General features: G+C 34.0%; 1 protein-coding gene and 1 long non-coding RNA gene across 13 annotated transcripts; both read right to left on the minus strand.

Annotated features, from left to right (window-relative positions):
* Nucleotides 1–3,962: 3,962 nt before the first annotated feature.
* Nucleotides 3,963–5,260, minus strand: LOC145823457 (uncharacterized). The gene is made up of 2 exons (XR_014365744.1): nucleotides 4,920–5,260; nucleotides 3,963–4,886 (listed from the first exon to the last, which is right to left on the minus strand). It is a non-coding gene; the product is annotated as an uncharacterized LOC145823457 (long non-coding RNA).
* Nucleotides 5,261–7,945: 2,685 nt separating this feature from the next.
* Nucleotides 7,946–12,108, minus strand: LOC114262709 (E3 ubiquitin-protein ligase SIS3). Of its 12 annotated transcripts, none has more exons than XM_082866505.1 (10): nucleotides 11,800–12,108; nucleotides 11,689–11,727; nucleotides 11,469–11,535; nucleotides 11,263–11,364; nucleotides 10,847–10,985; nucleotides 10,669–10,761; nucleotides 10,382–10,447; nucleotides 9,565–9,681; nucleotides 9,198–9,311; nucleotides 7,946–8,654 (listed from the first exon to the last, which is right to left on the minus strand). In XM_082866505.1, the coding sequence occupies exons 4-10, from the start codon at nucleotides 11,313–11,315 to the stop codon at nucleotides 8,241–8,243; spliced, it is 996 nt and encodes a 331-aa protein (XP_082722631.1). In that variant the 5' UTR covers nucleotides 11,316–11,364; nucleotides 11,469–11,535; nucleotides 11,689–11,727; nucleotides 11,800–12,108; the 3' UTR covers nucleotides 7,946–8,240. The 12 variants fall into 12 exon arrangements, with proteins under 12 accessions (XP_082722631.1, XP_082722628.1, XP_028058893.2 ...); XM_082866502.1 differs by having other exon boundaries at nucleotides 9,198–9,338; nucleotides 11,800–12,107; XM_028203092.2 differs by having other exon boundaries at nucleotides 11,291–11,364; nucleotides 11,800–12,106.
* Between the last annotated feature and the right edge of the window lie 2,949 nt (nucleotides 12,109–15,057).

Below are 15,057 nucleotides of genomic sequence, written 5' to 3' on the forward strand. Positions count from 1 at the left end.
GGCGGATCCAACGATTCCAATCCCAGTTGGAAGAAGAATTGTAGTTGTTGTTGTTGTTGTGGTCGCTGCCATGGCAAGAAAGCTTTCAAGTGTTGTTTTGCTTTCTGCGATTTGAAACCAATACATTTGCCACCGCCAAAAACCAGTAAGAAGAAGAAGAAGAAGAAGAAGATGTGAATTGGGGAAAAGGGATTTAATGTGATGTGCCCCATACATTGGCCACCGCCATTGCTGGTGCGGAGTTCAAACTTTGAGGACGTTTTGGCATATCGCCCTTTTTTTTCTATTTTAATGGATTAAAAAAGTATCGTTTGAATTTTTATTTTTATTTTTTACTTTTATAAGAGAAAAAATAAAATAATTATAAGTTGAATATGACATTTTATCATATTTAATTAAAATAATTAATTTTATCTTATATAATTATTTTAATCCAAAATAGTATCTCAAACATATCCCATAGTATTAGGTGTTTTGGAAAGATGGTTAAAAATTAATTTTTGACTTTTTTTTTGTGAGAGAGAAAGTAGGTTAAAAACTGAGAAGTAACTTTTAACGCATTGTTCAAAATAGTCCTATATGAATATCCCTCTCAGCTATATGCAGTTTACTTTGATAAATAAATAAATTTTAATTTTTTTTCCTCTTTGTTTCTTTTAATTCTATTCTATATAATTAAAGCACAAAAAATTATAACAAGGTAGGGGAGCTTCTATTTATACACCACTATTTGACTCAACACACACCATTTTTATAAAAAAAATTTACTACATTTATGTCCATTAGTCAAATTATCATTTTGGACAGAATCCTAATTACACAGCAGCCATAAACCAACGTTGCACTTTCGCTGGCTGCTCCTAACTCCGGCCGTCCCTTTTATGCTGTCGTCGTTGTAGCCACCTTCTACATCGCACAACCTCTGGTCACTACCCTACCATTGCATACCATTATACCTTTAGTGCCACCCCAAGCCCTCTTCACCTTCGCCACCAACACTTTCCACTCTGGCAGAGCACCTCCCACAACCTTGCCAAGGCCTCCTTTGCAGCCTCACAACCCACCCTCACCCCTTTGCAGTGCCATCGCAGCTCGACAACGAAGAGAGGGCAAATCACGATTTCACGATGGCAATTTCTAGAGAGAGAGAGAGAGCATATCGCGATTTTGAGAGAGAAAGAGAAGATGGAGATGACAACGGCAGTGACGATGGATGGTGGCTAGGGTTAAGGTTAGGGTTGGGGAAGACGAATGTATGTTTGTATCAACTGATGGGCAAGGGATGGGCTGTGAGAGTCGCCGGAGAAGAAGAAGAAAGAGGAGAAAGTTGGGGACAGGGGCAGCGATGAAAGGGATGGCAACCACTGGTGATGGTAGTAGTTAAGATTAGGGTTACAATTTGATAAGGGTTGGAGAGTTTGGAAAATTAGGGTATTTTGGGTTTTTTAGAAAATTGTTGGTGTGAATTCAAAAAATATCAAATAATTCAAAATAGGTGTAGTGTGAATTAAGAAAATGGTGTGTAAATAGAAGCACCCACAAGGTAGATATCAACCTAATAGTGATAATACATACAGACTTGGTGTGAATAATCTAATTTGCTAAGTGACTGGAACATTAAGTGTAAGAGAATCTAAAATTCACTAGATATATAATATTTGTTAGTTAAAATATTTAGTATAATTTATTTTTTTCAATTTCAATGCACTAGGCATATGATTAGGTATTTTGACTCAACTCACATTCATTAGCTACATGTAGTTAGTCTTCAAGGCTAGGCAAAACGTATTTAATCATTAGGATCATTTTCCTTAATCTTTGCTGCTGATGTGATGTTCTATAAAGTTAATAGTATTTGGATGAATAACTAAAATAAAAAGCATGGTTGAAATACAAACATGAAACAATTGATAGGTAAAATAAAATGTATACTTTATAATAATATTTAGATAGGTAAAATACCTATTACCTAAGAATTAACATAAGATTGGGTTGAGATGAGTCGCGTGAATAGTACCTAAACATGCTAGTTTGATAAGTTAAGTTTTTATTTTTTGTTTTTTATCAAAAAAATAGGATGTTTTAAGGTGTCATCACGGTATTCGTGAGCCCATGCCCTGAAATAGTTAGTTGCCAACCTGATTTAACTCAACCCATAAGAAGGGACCTGTCACCGAGACACTACCGGACCTTAACCATACGCTACAAATGAGTCTAGGTTTCGATCGGAATAAAGAGCGAAGTCACCAAAATGAGTCACTAAAAGGACCAACATTTCGTTCTCCTTAAAAATCGAATTTGAATCACGCCTTTAGAGAAGAATGTTTACTCCATTACACCACCACCCCCGTGATTTGATAAGCTAAGTTTGATTAACTTTTTTCCGACGGCGGGAAACCTTGGCCCAAGTCCAAGCTTGCCCAGCAAACATCGCCCACATAGACTAACGGACCAAGATTCGAGATTACTTTTCACATTTTTCACTCTTTTTCATTTTGTTTTCTTATTTTTTTTGGGCAAATTACACTAATAGCTCCTATAATTTAGAGTTCATGTCATTTTAATTCCTAACTTTTCAATTGTGACAAATTTGACCATGAATTTTGAATCTTGTTTTAAATAAGGACAATTGAACATACCATTGCTTAGGCCCCGTTTGGTGTAGCTGTTAAAACAGATTATAGATTATGACTTTAATCAGAAGTTGTTAATCTGTTTGGTGTAGTTGTTGAATTATAGATTTAAGTTGCTGAGTAGTGTTTGTTAAATAAGCTGTGAAATAGCTTTTTCAATTAATTTTTATTTTTTGTTTGTTTACATTTCTCATAAAAAATAATAATAATAATCTATAGTCCATTTGTGTCTTTTTCTATTTTTAAAAAAATAAAAAATAAAAAAATTTAAAAGTATAACCATAAATTAATATGTCCACAGCAGAAGCTGATAATCAGAAGCAAGGGGTGAGCAGCTTCTCAGAATCAGCTTTTTTGAGTTAAAATAAGCTGTTAGAATCAGAAGTTGTTTGAAATAAGTTTAACCAAACAGTCCAAAATAACTTTTTCAAAGCTAAAAGTCATAAGTTGACTCTGAAAAGCTGAAACAAACACTCCCTTAATTTCAAGGGCAAAATCGTCAATTTAATAAAATATAAACTAATTTGACAAAAATAAATGTCGAAATTTTTTTTAAAAATTATTTTTATCAACCAAAAATAAAATTATGTAAAATTGATAAAAATTACATGATTAATTTTTAAAAATTAATTTTACATGATCATCGTCCAAATACATAATAAAAATTAATTTGGTAAAAAAAAAAATTCTAAAAGATTTATTAATTTTATATAATTTTATTTTTAGTAGGTAGAAATAATTTTTAAAAATTTAAAAATAATTTTTTGATATTTATTTTTGTCAAATTAATTTATATTTTATCAAATTTACCCTTGAAAAATCCAATAATATCTTCAGTTGTACTTATTTTAAATAAGATTTAAAATTTAAGGTTAAATATGTCATAATTTAAAAATCAAGAATAAAAATGACACAAATCCCAAACTATAGGGATCATAGGTATAATTCACCCAATTTTTTTTCATATGTTATAGCGGCTCTCAAGCTGAGCCAACGAATCAATAGGTCAAATTGGACTTTAACACCCAAATTAAAGCTGGTCCATCAAAAATAAAATTAATAAGTTTTTTATAAATTTATTTTTTTTATTAAATTAACTTTTATTATATGTTTAATAATGATTATGTAATGATTGATCATTTTTATTTTCATCAAATTAATTTTTATTTTTTTAAAAGTCAAATATAGCGACAACTTTAATATTATTATTAAATCAATCTATTAAATCAAACGATCACACATTAAAATCTTACAACTACCAATTACATGATCATCATCTAAACACATAATAAAAATTAATTTAGTAAAAAAATAAAGAAATAAATGTGTAAAAGATTTATTAATTTTATATGATTTTAACTTGGGAAAATTGGTCTAGGGTCCCTCTCCCACTTTTCGTAATGGAAGAGATACACAAAATTATTTTTTGATGTCTAAAGTCCCTCCCATCTATCACAGAGAAATTCAACCCCCTTCCTTTTGTCTACTCTCACGCGCACACACAGACATGTACATACATACATACAGAGGCGGTGAGTAAGCTTGATTTGAGTAGAGAGAAAGTCGAACGTGATCGATTGCGTCGGAACAGTCGCTGTTGTCACAGTCTGGCACCGGAGGCTAGGGCTTGGAACGGGCCGTGTCTACGGCCTCGCAACCGGATCGACCATGCTTGGTTCCGCCACGGACCGCCTTGTCCTCCGTCGTCTTCCTCAGCCTCTGTGGCCCGATGTCAAGGCAGACAATGTCAAGGTCGTTCCCGTTCGAAACACCTTCACCAGAACCCAATCTCAGACCATTGGAGTTTGGCAGTGAGGTTGTTGATTTGTCACGGCCACATAAGCAACAACATAGTCATTATACTCCATCACCAGAACCTGAAACAAAACAATTACTTTTTTCATAGCTAGCCTCTCTCATCTCTTTTTTTTCCTTGTCTTTTGTTCATCAATATCAGTTCCAGAGAAATTCAAAATTTCTCTGGAGATAAATTCAGAGCAGAATTTCTCTATTGATTGGTGTGAAATGGCAAGAGCAAATGGAAATTTGAAACATCAGTACAGCCACTTACAACAGTAGCAACAACGGTGGAGGATCAAACCCACGGCAGAGAAATTTGAAATTTCTCTAGAGTCCATGAATTTGTGATTGAATTGTGATTGAAGAACTATTAATTTGTTTGTGCAGGAAATTGTGATTGAATCAGCAGCAGTAGAACCAAAGATAAATTGATCAAATCAGAGTTTTATAGTTCTAGAGAAAATTCAAAATTTTTCTGAGTTCAACCCAGAGAAAATTCAAATTTCTCTGTTTAGTAGCTTCTCACCTTGCAAATTTGCAATGATTATGTGGGTGATAAAGTTCCTAATAGACAAAGCAGTTCCTCTGACTTGGGACTTGGTGGACATTCTCGTCATCTCCTAACTATGCAAAACTGTGTGCGCGCGTGCGCATGATACATAGAGGGAAGTCGATACCGTGCCTATTTAGTACTTGTTGTCTTAGTACATCAGTTGGCCTTCGCTTCAAAAATGTTCTTGTGTGTGCTTTTATTCTAGGCTTATGCATGATCTGTTGGTGGTACAAAAGCAGCCAAATGTGTCTGTTTATCCATGCAGTTAATCAATGCCTGCAACAAAAAAAAAAAAAAATCATTTTTTTCGCCCAAAAAGAAGAAAAGTGATCATTTAAGTGTTGACTGAGTTGTGTATTGAATTTTCAACTTTCTCAAGTGTCCAATCTTTGGAAGGAATCAAGGAGTTTTTTCAAATATGATTAGACAAAATGCTACTAATAATGAATTTTGCAGTGATTAATATTCTATGGAGCTTTGGATGGACCTGAAGCCCATTGCTTGTTGCAAGGTGAAAACTTGGGGCTGTCAACATAAAAGCATGGCTTCAGAATTTAGGGAACAATATCTGATATGGGCCTTTAAGAAACTTGCTACTTTGTAATTATGGAAGTGGTAACTAATGATTAGGAGATTTAATATGAATCTGCCAGTCATTTCTTTTTTATTATTATTTTTCTTTGTTAACCTATAAACTGCATTGAATGATCTTATATATCGAATGAATATGCCATTTGTTATATATTGAAAACTGGTAGGTTATGAGTATTTTGTTTCAGTTAAGTAATTGGGATCAATTAAGTATTTTGTTTAATTTGAAGTTGAAACCAGAGAAATTCCCTGGTTTTTGAACTGAATTTTTTCTGGGTTAAAACCAGAGAAATTCTCTGGTTTTTGAACTAAATTTTCTTTGGTTAGAATTTCTCTAGACCAATTTTCTCTGTGACGTGAATTTTCTCTGGACCAATTTTCTCTGAGACTGAAATTTCTCTGGATTGATGTTGAGGGACCTTAGACATCATGAAAATATTTGATGTTCTTTATACTATAAAATTATAATATCAGAGACCTTAAAAAAAATACCTCTTTTATCTTTGGTAGGTAAAAATAATTTTTTAAAATTCAAAAATATTTTTTTGACATTTATTTTTATCAAATTAGTTTATATTTTATGAAATTGATGATTTTGCTATTGAAATAGAGTGATGATATCTTCGATTGTTCTTATTTGAAACAAGATTCAAAATTCAAGATCAAATGTGTCATAATTAAAAACAAAAATGCTAGACATCCTAAAAGTTTTAACAAAATTTCTACCAAATATCTTATATGGATATGGGACCCACATGTGAAACCTTTAATAAAAATTTTGATAGATTTTTAGAATTTTTAACATTATTTAATTAAAAAATTAAGAATTAAAATGATACAAAATTTAAATTATAAGACCATTAGTGTAAGTTAGCCAATGAAGAGCCATCCATAATTTTCTTTAGAAAACTATATATATATATATATGCAAGCCCATGTGAATATTTCCATCTCTCTCATAAGTCACGGGGGTCCTACATTCCATCACCGTCTGTCTGATCAATGTTTGGCTATTTTACCAGCGGATGTAGCTTGCCTGGACGGTCCTGTTTAGGCCGTGGGGGTTTATCAGAGGTTCTATTTTGATAATTTGAATTGTTTAATGTATAAAACTCATTATATATTTATAAAAACTTATGTTAATCGAATATCGATAGTTATGTGATCAAATCAATTTTGTATTTAAAAAAATGGACAGTGAACAAATTAACGATTGACAAAAACTGATCCAATGAGATACCTATCGATATTCGATCAACGTAATTTTTTACAAGCATATAATACTCAACAAGTTCTACATATTAAACGGTTCGAATTATCAAAACAAGACTCATGGTGAACCCCCATAGACCAAACAACACCGTTTAATCCAATCTCAAACTAGAGCCAAGTTGCTCCCTTTACCACCACACTTTTACGAGTAAGATCCTCTCGTCTCCTTGGCTCCTGTATATCATACTTATAAAAAATTAAATTGATCGCATATCGAAAATCACGTGAAGTAAAAGTTTTATTAAACAATAAAGCTGTTCATTAAATTTTTTTTAATAAATGATTTTTAATTTTTCTAATATCCGATCAACTTGATTTTTTACAAGTATGGTATACATGACAAATTCTAAAATGTGAATAGTTCAAATTATCAAAATTAAACTCAAAAATAAGCCCAATAACCTATCAAGTAGGAAGCTAAAGAGAGGATCCAAGAAGAAGATCTTGCTCCACTTTCAGACTTCTTGCACTACATGACACTTTACAACTACTTTTTTGGTATAAACTATGCAAACGAACTCTATCACTAATGCATGTATGTAAAAATTTGAGAAGGAAGAGAAACAAATTATACTTCATTTATATGCAAACAAAACATTAAAATAACCAAGAGATCCCAAGATGATGCCATTCCTTTGCATTAGGTCGTGTTTGGATGGCATAAATGAAGTATCTAAATGAAAATCTCATTCCAAGTCTCTTTCATTCCACTTTTTGAGCCCGTTCAAAACTATAAATGTAATTCTAATTTGGCTTCGCAGACAAAATGAGATTATCATAGTGGGATCCTATTCCCACATTCTCCCATGAAAAATGTAGCTAATTTAATAAAAATAAAAATAAAAATAAAAAAGACCCACAAAATTAAATTATATCATATTCCTATAGAGAATTCCTAAACAAACCAAACAAATTACATTGATAGTAATAACATTCTCATTCTTAGTTGTTGATTCCAAACATAGCCTTACAAACAAGAAAGATTTCAGTTAGATCTGCCTAAAGTTGTTTTCATTCACATCCTCTGGTAAGCACTGGCTTATTGTTTCATATCCTTGCTAGAAACATAACGACGTAAAAACAGTAGGAGAAAACATACCAAAGGAAACATTCAATTACAGGGGTTTCAGATCAAAAAAATCATGTTAACATAACTATTCAATGGACACACTTCCATTTCACGTGTGGTTAGACTAAGAAGTAACACCGGTTTAATCACAAAAGAGTCTGAGAAAAAGACTAGTGCTGAGGAGGGTTTGACTTCACAACTACTATGTGTTCAACAACAGGGTATCCCTCCTCCATGTTTGTGGGGTCCCGAATTGCAACAGAAATACCTCTGTTCTCAGCGGTTAATACCGGTTTAATCACAAAAGAGTCCAAAAAAGAGACTAGTGTTGAGGAGGGTTTGACTGCACAACTACTATGTGTTCAACAACAGGGTATCCCGCATCAACATTTGTGGGGTCCCGAATTGCAACTGACATACCTCTGTTCTCAGCGGTTTCCAACGCAACGTCTGCATCATGGCCCAGCCCTGCAGTTTCTGTATGAACTGGTCGTAACAAACCTTGCAATCTCAATAGGTAACTCTGGCTAGGAGGTTGAGGGGTTCTCGCATAACGGGTTGTTGTCACGACACTGGAAGATGATGACCGTTCAGAATCAGGCCGGATATTGGATAGTGCGCTGAGATCAAGGTTTGGAAAGACGGAACAACGGCACCTGGGGCATTTCACATTCAGACGAAGCCATTCGTCAATGCATTCCACGTGGAAATTGTGTGCACAAGGAAGGCCACGAACCTGCACCATGTTTAATAAGAAACTTAGCTTAACTTCCCTAGATAGAGCAACCAAAAGGTATTTTAGAGTGGGTTTGGCAATTGATTTTTTAGCATCTTTTGTTGATTTTATGTTTTAGTTAACTTTTTTATAATAAAAAATTCAAAAAAATTTCTTACTTTCAGATTTTACTAGATTAGACAGGTCAGAAAAGTAAAAAATATTGAACTTGATGTATGTATTGCTGCCAAACAGAGCCTTGATATATGTATTGTTGAGTATGGGGAATTCTAAGGGGATGCCCTCTGCCCCTGTCAAATCAACTTGCATTTTGGCTTCAACTTCCTATTATTATCAATCTGAAAGGAAAAGGAGAAGCACAGCCAGGATGGTACTTGATATGGCTAAAAATCTATAAATACGAATCTAAGGTTTTCCGAACTTAAGCAAGTTCATTACGGGAAATGGCAATATATACACACAAAAACAATTGGAATATGGAATTGACGAGTTACAAAATGGAGGTTATTCAAAGATTATGTATTGGACCAACAATATATTTACCTCATTTCCCACATGGAACTCTTCTAGACAGATGGGACATTCGCTGCAATCAGTGGGAACAGCCTTGAGCCTGAACTTTGGAAGTTCCTGAATCAGTGCCTCCACTGCTTCTCTCTGCATGCATTCCAGTAACATTGGAATCTGCATAAGGGCTTTCAATAGAAAAGGCAGGGTAACAGAGAGAGAATAGCAACTAATAAACCTTTCAATGGTAATAAAGACAGCACCACATTGTGACAAGCCCCAAGTCCACCTAAAGTTACCACTATTATTTGGGTGCCTTCTTACAGGTCACATACTGAGAGAGACAATTCACTGAAAATTGTATGTGAATCAGTTCTAGCTACAGTAATTACTTAATTGATACCTGAGCTGCTGTCAAGTATAGTCCGGGCTGGTATGCTGCCTCTTGGCCCATGCCTCTCATTTCTTGGCCAGCAGCTTCAAATGCCCAATCCGGTACCTGAATCATGTCAACCAACACCTGAAAAGAGGCGAAATATGCTTTACGGTATATGATCTGAGGAACAAAATTTGCTTAAACCTCTTGAACAATCATTTCTAAGTAGGAAAATTACGTAATTATAGAAAGCTTACTCCAAGTATGGGATTAAAAATTAGATAATCAACTAGATTGAGCTACCTCAAACATGGTAGGCCATAACATCACAAAAGACATTACAAAATATGAAATAAATGAAACTCACAAACATAACATAATAATATGGACTTCTAGTACACGTTACATTGAAAAAAAGGCAAAAAAGGCAAAAAACATTGCATTTGTATTGGTCTTTATGTATGCAGTATGCCAAAATACAAAAACTTGGCATTTTTTATGAAATGCAAATGTTTCGCTACGATGACTTCCCAAATTTTTGGGACTCTTTGTTTTGGTTAAAACTCGAGGAAGACACATAATAGTGTCCATAAAAGATATACCTTCTCTAAAACTTCTAAGCAATTTCACTTCCGACATGAAGTAGCTCCAATATATTAGTTCAAGACTCAAAATGTATACGAGAAGTCCAACTTTCCTTTTCGCTCTTGCTCAAAATTTAAAGATCGTCCTTACTACAATACTTACATGACTCAAAAAGACACTCTTTTCCTTTCAATATTATCCTCTAACTACCTTATTCTTAGTCAATAGCAAACTCAATAATGATATGAATAGAACTTACCCCATATTCTGAAACAGGAATCCCCTGTTGAGCCCGTAATAAGTGTGCTCGTCTCCGTTTTAACCACTGCAAAAGAGAGGCCCGCAATAGAGTCCAAATTGCATGTTTTGTGTATAGTAACATCATTATTGGAAATATGCAGTGGGTGAACATGCCAAAACAAAGCATACGATATTAAGGATAAAGAACTTGAAAAAGAGGTTTCACTTGAGTCTTTGGAGAACAGGGTACTTTAGAGCCATTAAAAAGCTTTCAGAGAGTATTGAAGTGCAGAAAGTATAACTAACCCCTCTTATAGACATGCAGGCAATACAAAGGAGTCCACAGTAGCTAAAAAGCAAGCAAATAAAGAAACCCCATTTCTGACCTTCTTCAGGCAACTGCAAGATTTAAAAGCATACCACATTTTAAACACAATATTTCCCACAAATAGGATTATAAGGGAAAAACAAAAGCAAGACTTACACAATTTCTTGCTCTAGTGAACCACAGGGTACCAATAATAGTCCACGCCCACAAAAATGGATAGAGCAGCACAGAGAGAATTGAAAGAACCACTAATCTTCCACAAAAACGTGCATATCTTTGCTGCCATCCGAAATCCCTAAAATTGATTGAAATTGACCTTAGAAGATTTCACAAACAAGACCGCTGGGCAAATGGACAGAAACAAGTTTACTTAGTCTGTGTTACTAAGAATTCATATAAACTGCCTGGCATTTGACAGATATGACAATGGCATTGTGCAATATCAAGGCAACAAGCTTTTTGCACATGGAATTTTTTTTTTCTTTTTTTGTTAATGAGTTTGCATCAGGAAAATCATTAGACTTAAAATTTTACGTCACAAATATGATCTTCATTTCAAAAATAGTAATAACCTCAAGAGTCCAAGATTGGGGGCCTTACAATCCCATACCAGCAGCAAGCCCATTATCTACGAACATCAAGAGCCGAAAAACAAACACAATAGTGTAGTCAACCTAACCCATGAAAAATCAAGGCATTACTTAGACCAGTAATTCAACAAAATAGCATCAGAAATAAGACCAACTAGATCCATAACTAAGAGATTGATTATACCCACCACAATCCATGTGTGCAAAGGATGTGTACAAGAATGGTACCGCTTCCAATTGATCGCAACAATGATTCTAATAGTCAAAATCGTTAAAGAATCAACACAAATACTACAAACAAAGAACCAGACAGCAAAAAAGAAAATTTTCAAGAAAGTGTGCTCACAACTACAAAATCAATCCTTTCAAACATTACTATTCAACAACAGATTGGATTTCAAAGGATACATACTTGTGGCAAGCATTGACAAGAAAAACCCATCGTACCTGAAAGAATTGAAATCGAAACCCATTTGATAAAAATCATTCAATTCAATTTAAAGAAAGATTGGAACTCACCACTTGAAATCTACGCCTCGAATCGCCATTGAAGGCGGACTGTTGTTGCGAAACTCTAGAACACTCCACGAACACTCCAAGATTCAATCTTCATTTCTTGACGCACATCCGAGAGAGCAAAATCGAACAATATAATCGATTGCGTATTGAATTCGAGTGAGTCCGCGATAAATACACCGAATCTAGAGATAGAAAGTGGTGGAATAAAGAAGCGAAGCTAGAGAGAGAAAAAAAGAGATCGGAGATTGATTTGAAAGCTTTTTTTGGTGTGCAGAGCGAACTGGTGAACTGAAATTGAACCAGTAGCATGAACTTATAACGATGGGACATCCTATCTAAAAAATAATAATAATAATAATAATTGGGTATGGCTTCTGTCCGTGCGGTTGGGCCTGTGAAGGCCCACCACAGGTGTCGTTTTGATAATCTGAACCGTTAATGTGTAGAAATCGTTGAGTACTATATGCCTGTAAAAAATCACGTTGATCAGATATCGATAGCTATGTGATCAAAATAGTTTTTTATCAACCGTTAATTTGTTTACCGTCCAATTTTTTTAATACGAAACTGATTTGATCATATAGTTATTGATATTCGATCAACATAATTTTTTATAAATAAATAGTACTCGACGAGTTCTACACATTAAACGGTTCAGATTATCAAAACGGGACCCGTGATAGGCCCCCACGGACCCAACAGCACGGTCTAATCCGATCTCGGACTGAACAGAAGCCATACCCATAATAATTTAGCCAAAATTTATTCATTTAACCTAACACAACTTAGGGGTTGTTTAGGGCGTCATAAATTAGTGCATTTTTTATCTTTTTAGACTAAAAAGTTAAGAAAAAAAATATAAATATTTGGGTTAACTTTTTAACTTTTTATGAAAAAAATGTGTATTAAAATATTATATAAATAAGTGTGTAAGAGAATATAATTAATGAATCCGTACCGTTGGGCAGTGCCTCGGTTGAAAAGGATATGGGAAAAGATTGCCTACTTTTCGGCCTTTGATTGAACGGTGTTGTTCGGCCATGGGGGCCCGCCACAGGTCTTGTTTTTCTAATCAGAACCGTTTAATGTGTAGAACTCGTCGAGTATTATATTTTTTTAAAAAATTACGTTCATTGGATATCGATAACTATCTGATCATGTTAGTTTTTTTGGTCACATTTTAACTATAACACCATCCATTTTTTTATACAAAACTGATTTGATCATATAGTTAGCGATATCCGATAGACATGATTTTTTACAAACATATAGTACTCGACGAGTTCTACACATTGATGGTTCCGATTAGAAAAATGAGACCCGTGATAGGCCCACACGGGCCCAACTTTACCATTAAATTTAATGAAAATATACATGTAATATTTTATTTTTGGAAAATGAGCCGTAGCTCGAATATTTGGGGCCCGAATGGCTCGAAAGGATAAATTTCTCTCTCCTCTCAATCTCGTCCCTCTCAACTATACCACATCTCTCTCACTCTCGCCTCATCTCTCTCACATCTCTCGCCTCATCCCTCTCATTCACTCTCACCTCACTCTCTCGCCTTGTCTCTCTCATTCACTCTCGCTTCTCTCTCCCCTCTATCTCTCCACTGTGGACTATCTAACTTGTCTCTTGAAGGAGTACGAAGGACGACGAAACGGGGGACGAAGGAGGACGAGACGGTGGACGAAGGACGACGAGACGATGGACGAACGACGACGGAGGAGGACGAACCACGATAGAGGACGAACGATAACGAATCTGAGGTAAACCTGAAATCGCAAAGTTAGGGTTTCAGTTAGGGTAAACCTGAAATCGCAAAATTAGTCCATTGGGAGTGTTTGGGGTTGGATTTTGCTTGCAATTTGTGTTAGGGTTTGGGATTTGGCTTTAATTTGTGATGTGTTAAGGTTTGGGATTTTGCTGCAATTAGGGTTAGGGTTAGGATTAGGGTTAGGGTTTTGCTTGAAATACACATCTGTCATGAGTTTGGTCATGCAATGTTAATCTTGAATGCATTCATACATTGCTTCAAGGTTGTCCTGGATGAATTTGTTTAACAAGAATCTGTATAATTAAAAAAATTGATCATTGCAATGTTAAATTAATCATTAAATTTTCAGTTTGTTTTCTTCATTTTCATTCTCTTGATTTTCAATTGTCTTACTTGTATATACCTATTTAATCTCTGTTAATTCAAATTTCCAGGATTAACAGATCTGTGTATATATAAATCTCATAACTTAGCTTGTAATTGTAACTATTTTAATCTGATTCTTCTTAAATATTAAAAAAAAAAATTGATCATTGCAATGTTAAACAAATTGCAATGTTAATCTTGTATAATTACAGGTTAATCTTGAATTTGAAATACACATCTGTCATGAGTATGAATGCATTGCAATGTTAATATTGTACAATTACAGGTTAATCTTGAATTAATTTTTAGTCTTCATGAAATGTTATGTGAAAAATTGATCAAATGTTCCTGAAATCTGTTGAATGAACAGGGTCATTTCTGAATGAATAGGATTCTTGGTTAATCTTGAATTAATTTTTAGTCTTCATGAAATGTTATGTGAAAAATTGATCAAATGTTCCTGAAATCTGTTGAATGAACAGGGTCATTTCTGAATGAATAGGATTCTTGGTTAATCTTGAATTAATTTTTAATCTTCATGAAATGTTATGTGAAAAATTGATCAAATGTTCCTGAACTTCATGAAATGTTCCTATGTTAAATAATTTCAAAATTAATTCAATGAATAATGCAATGTTCTGTGTGTGAAAAACAGATTGAACTCTGTTATCTTAATTTAACCAATTGAACAGAGTTCTGTGAAAAATTAATTCAAGATTTACCTGTTAGCCAAATTAATTCATGATTGAACTCTGTTATCAAGATTAACCTGGTTAATTCAACATATCAAGATTGAACTCTGTTATCAAAGTTAATTCCAGATTAACCTGATAAAAGAGTTCAATCTTGAACGCATTTGTCTCTATTTGAAACAGATAGATAGTTGAATCATCATCTTCGACTAATAGGTAGTTGAATCTGTTGGTAGGTACTTGAATTATCCTCTTCTACTAATAGGTAGTTGAATCATCATCTTCTACTAATAGGTACAAGAGTTTCGAAGATAAAAAAAATAGGAAGAACATGATCTTCTACTAATAGGTAGTTGAATCTGTTGGTTTTTGTTATGTAGATAAAAAAATGGTTTCATCTTCTACTAATAATAGGACCATAAG

The sequence above is a fragment of the Camellia sinensis genome, chromosome 4 (assembly GCF_055761805.1).
Source record: "Camellia sinensis isolate YWXY chromosome 4, ASM5576180v1, whole genome shotgun sequence".
NCBI lineage: Eukaryota > Viridiplantae > Streptophyta > Magnoliopsida > Ericales > Theaceae > Camellia > Camellia sinensis.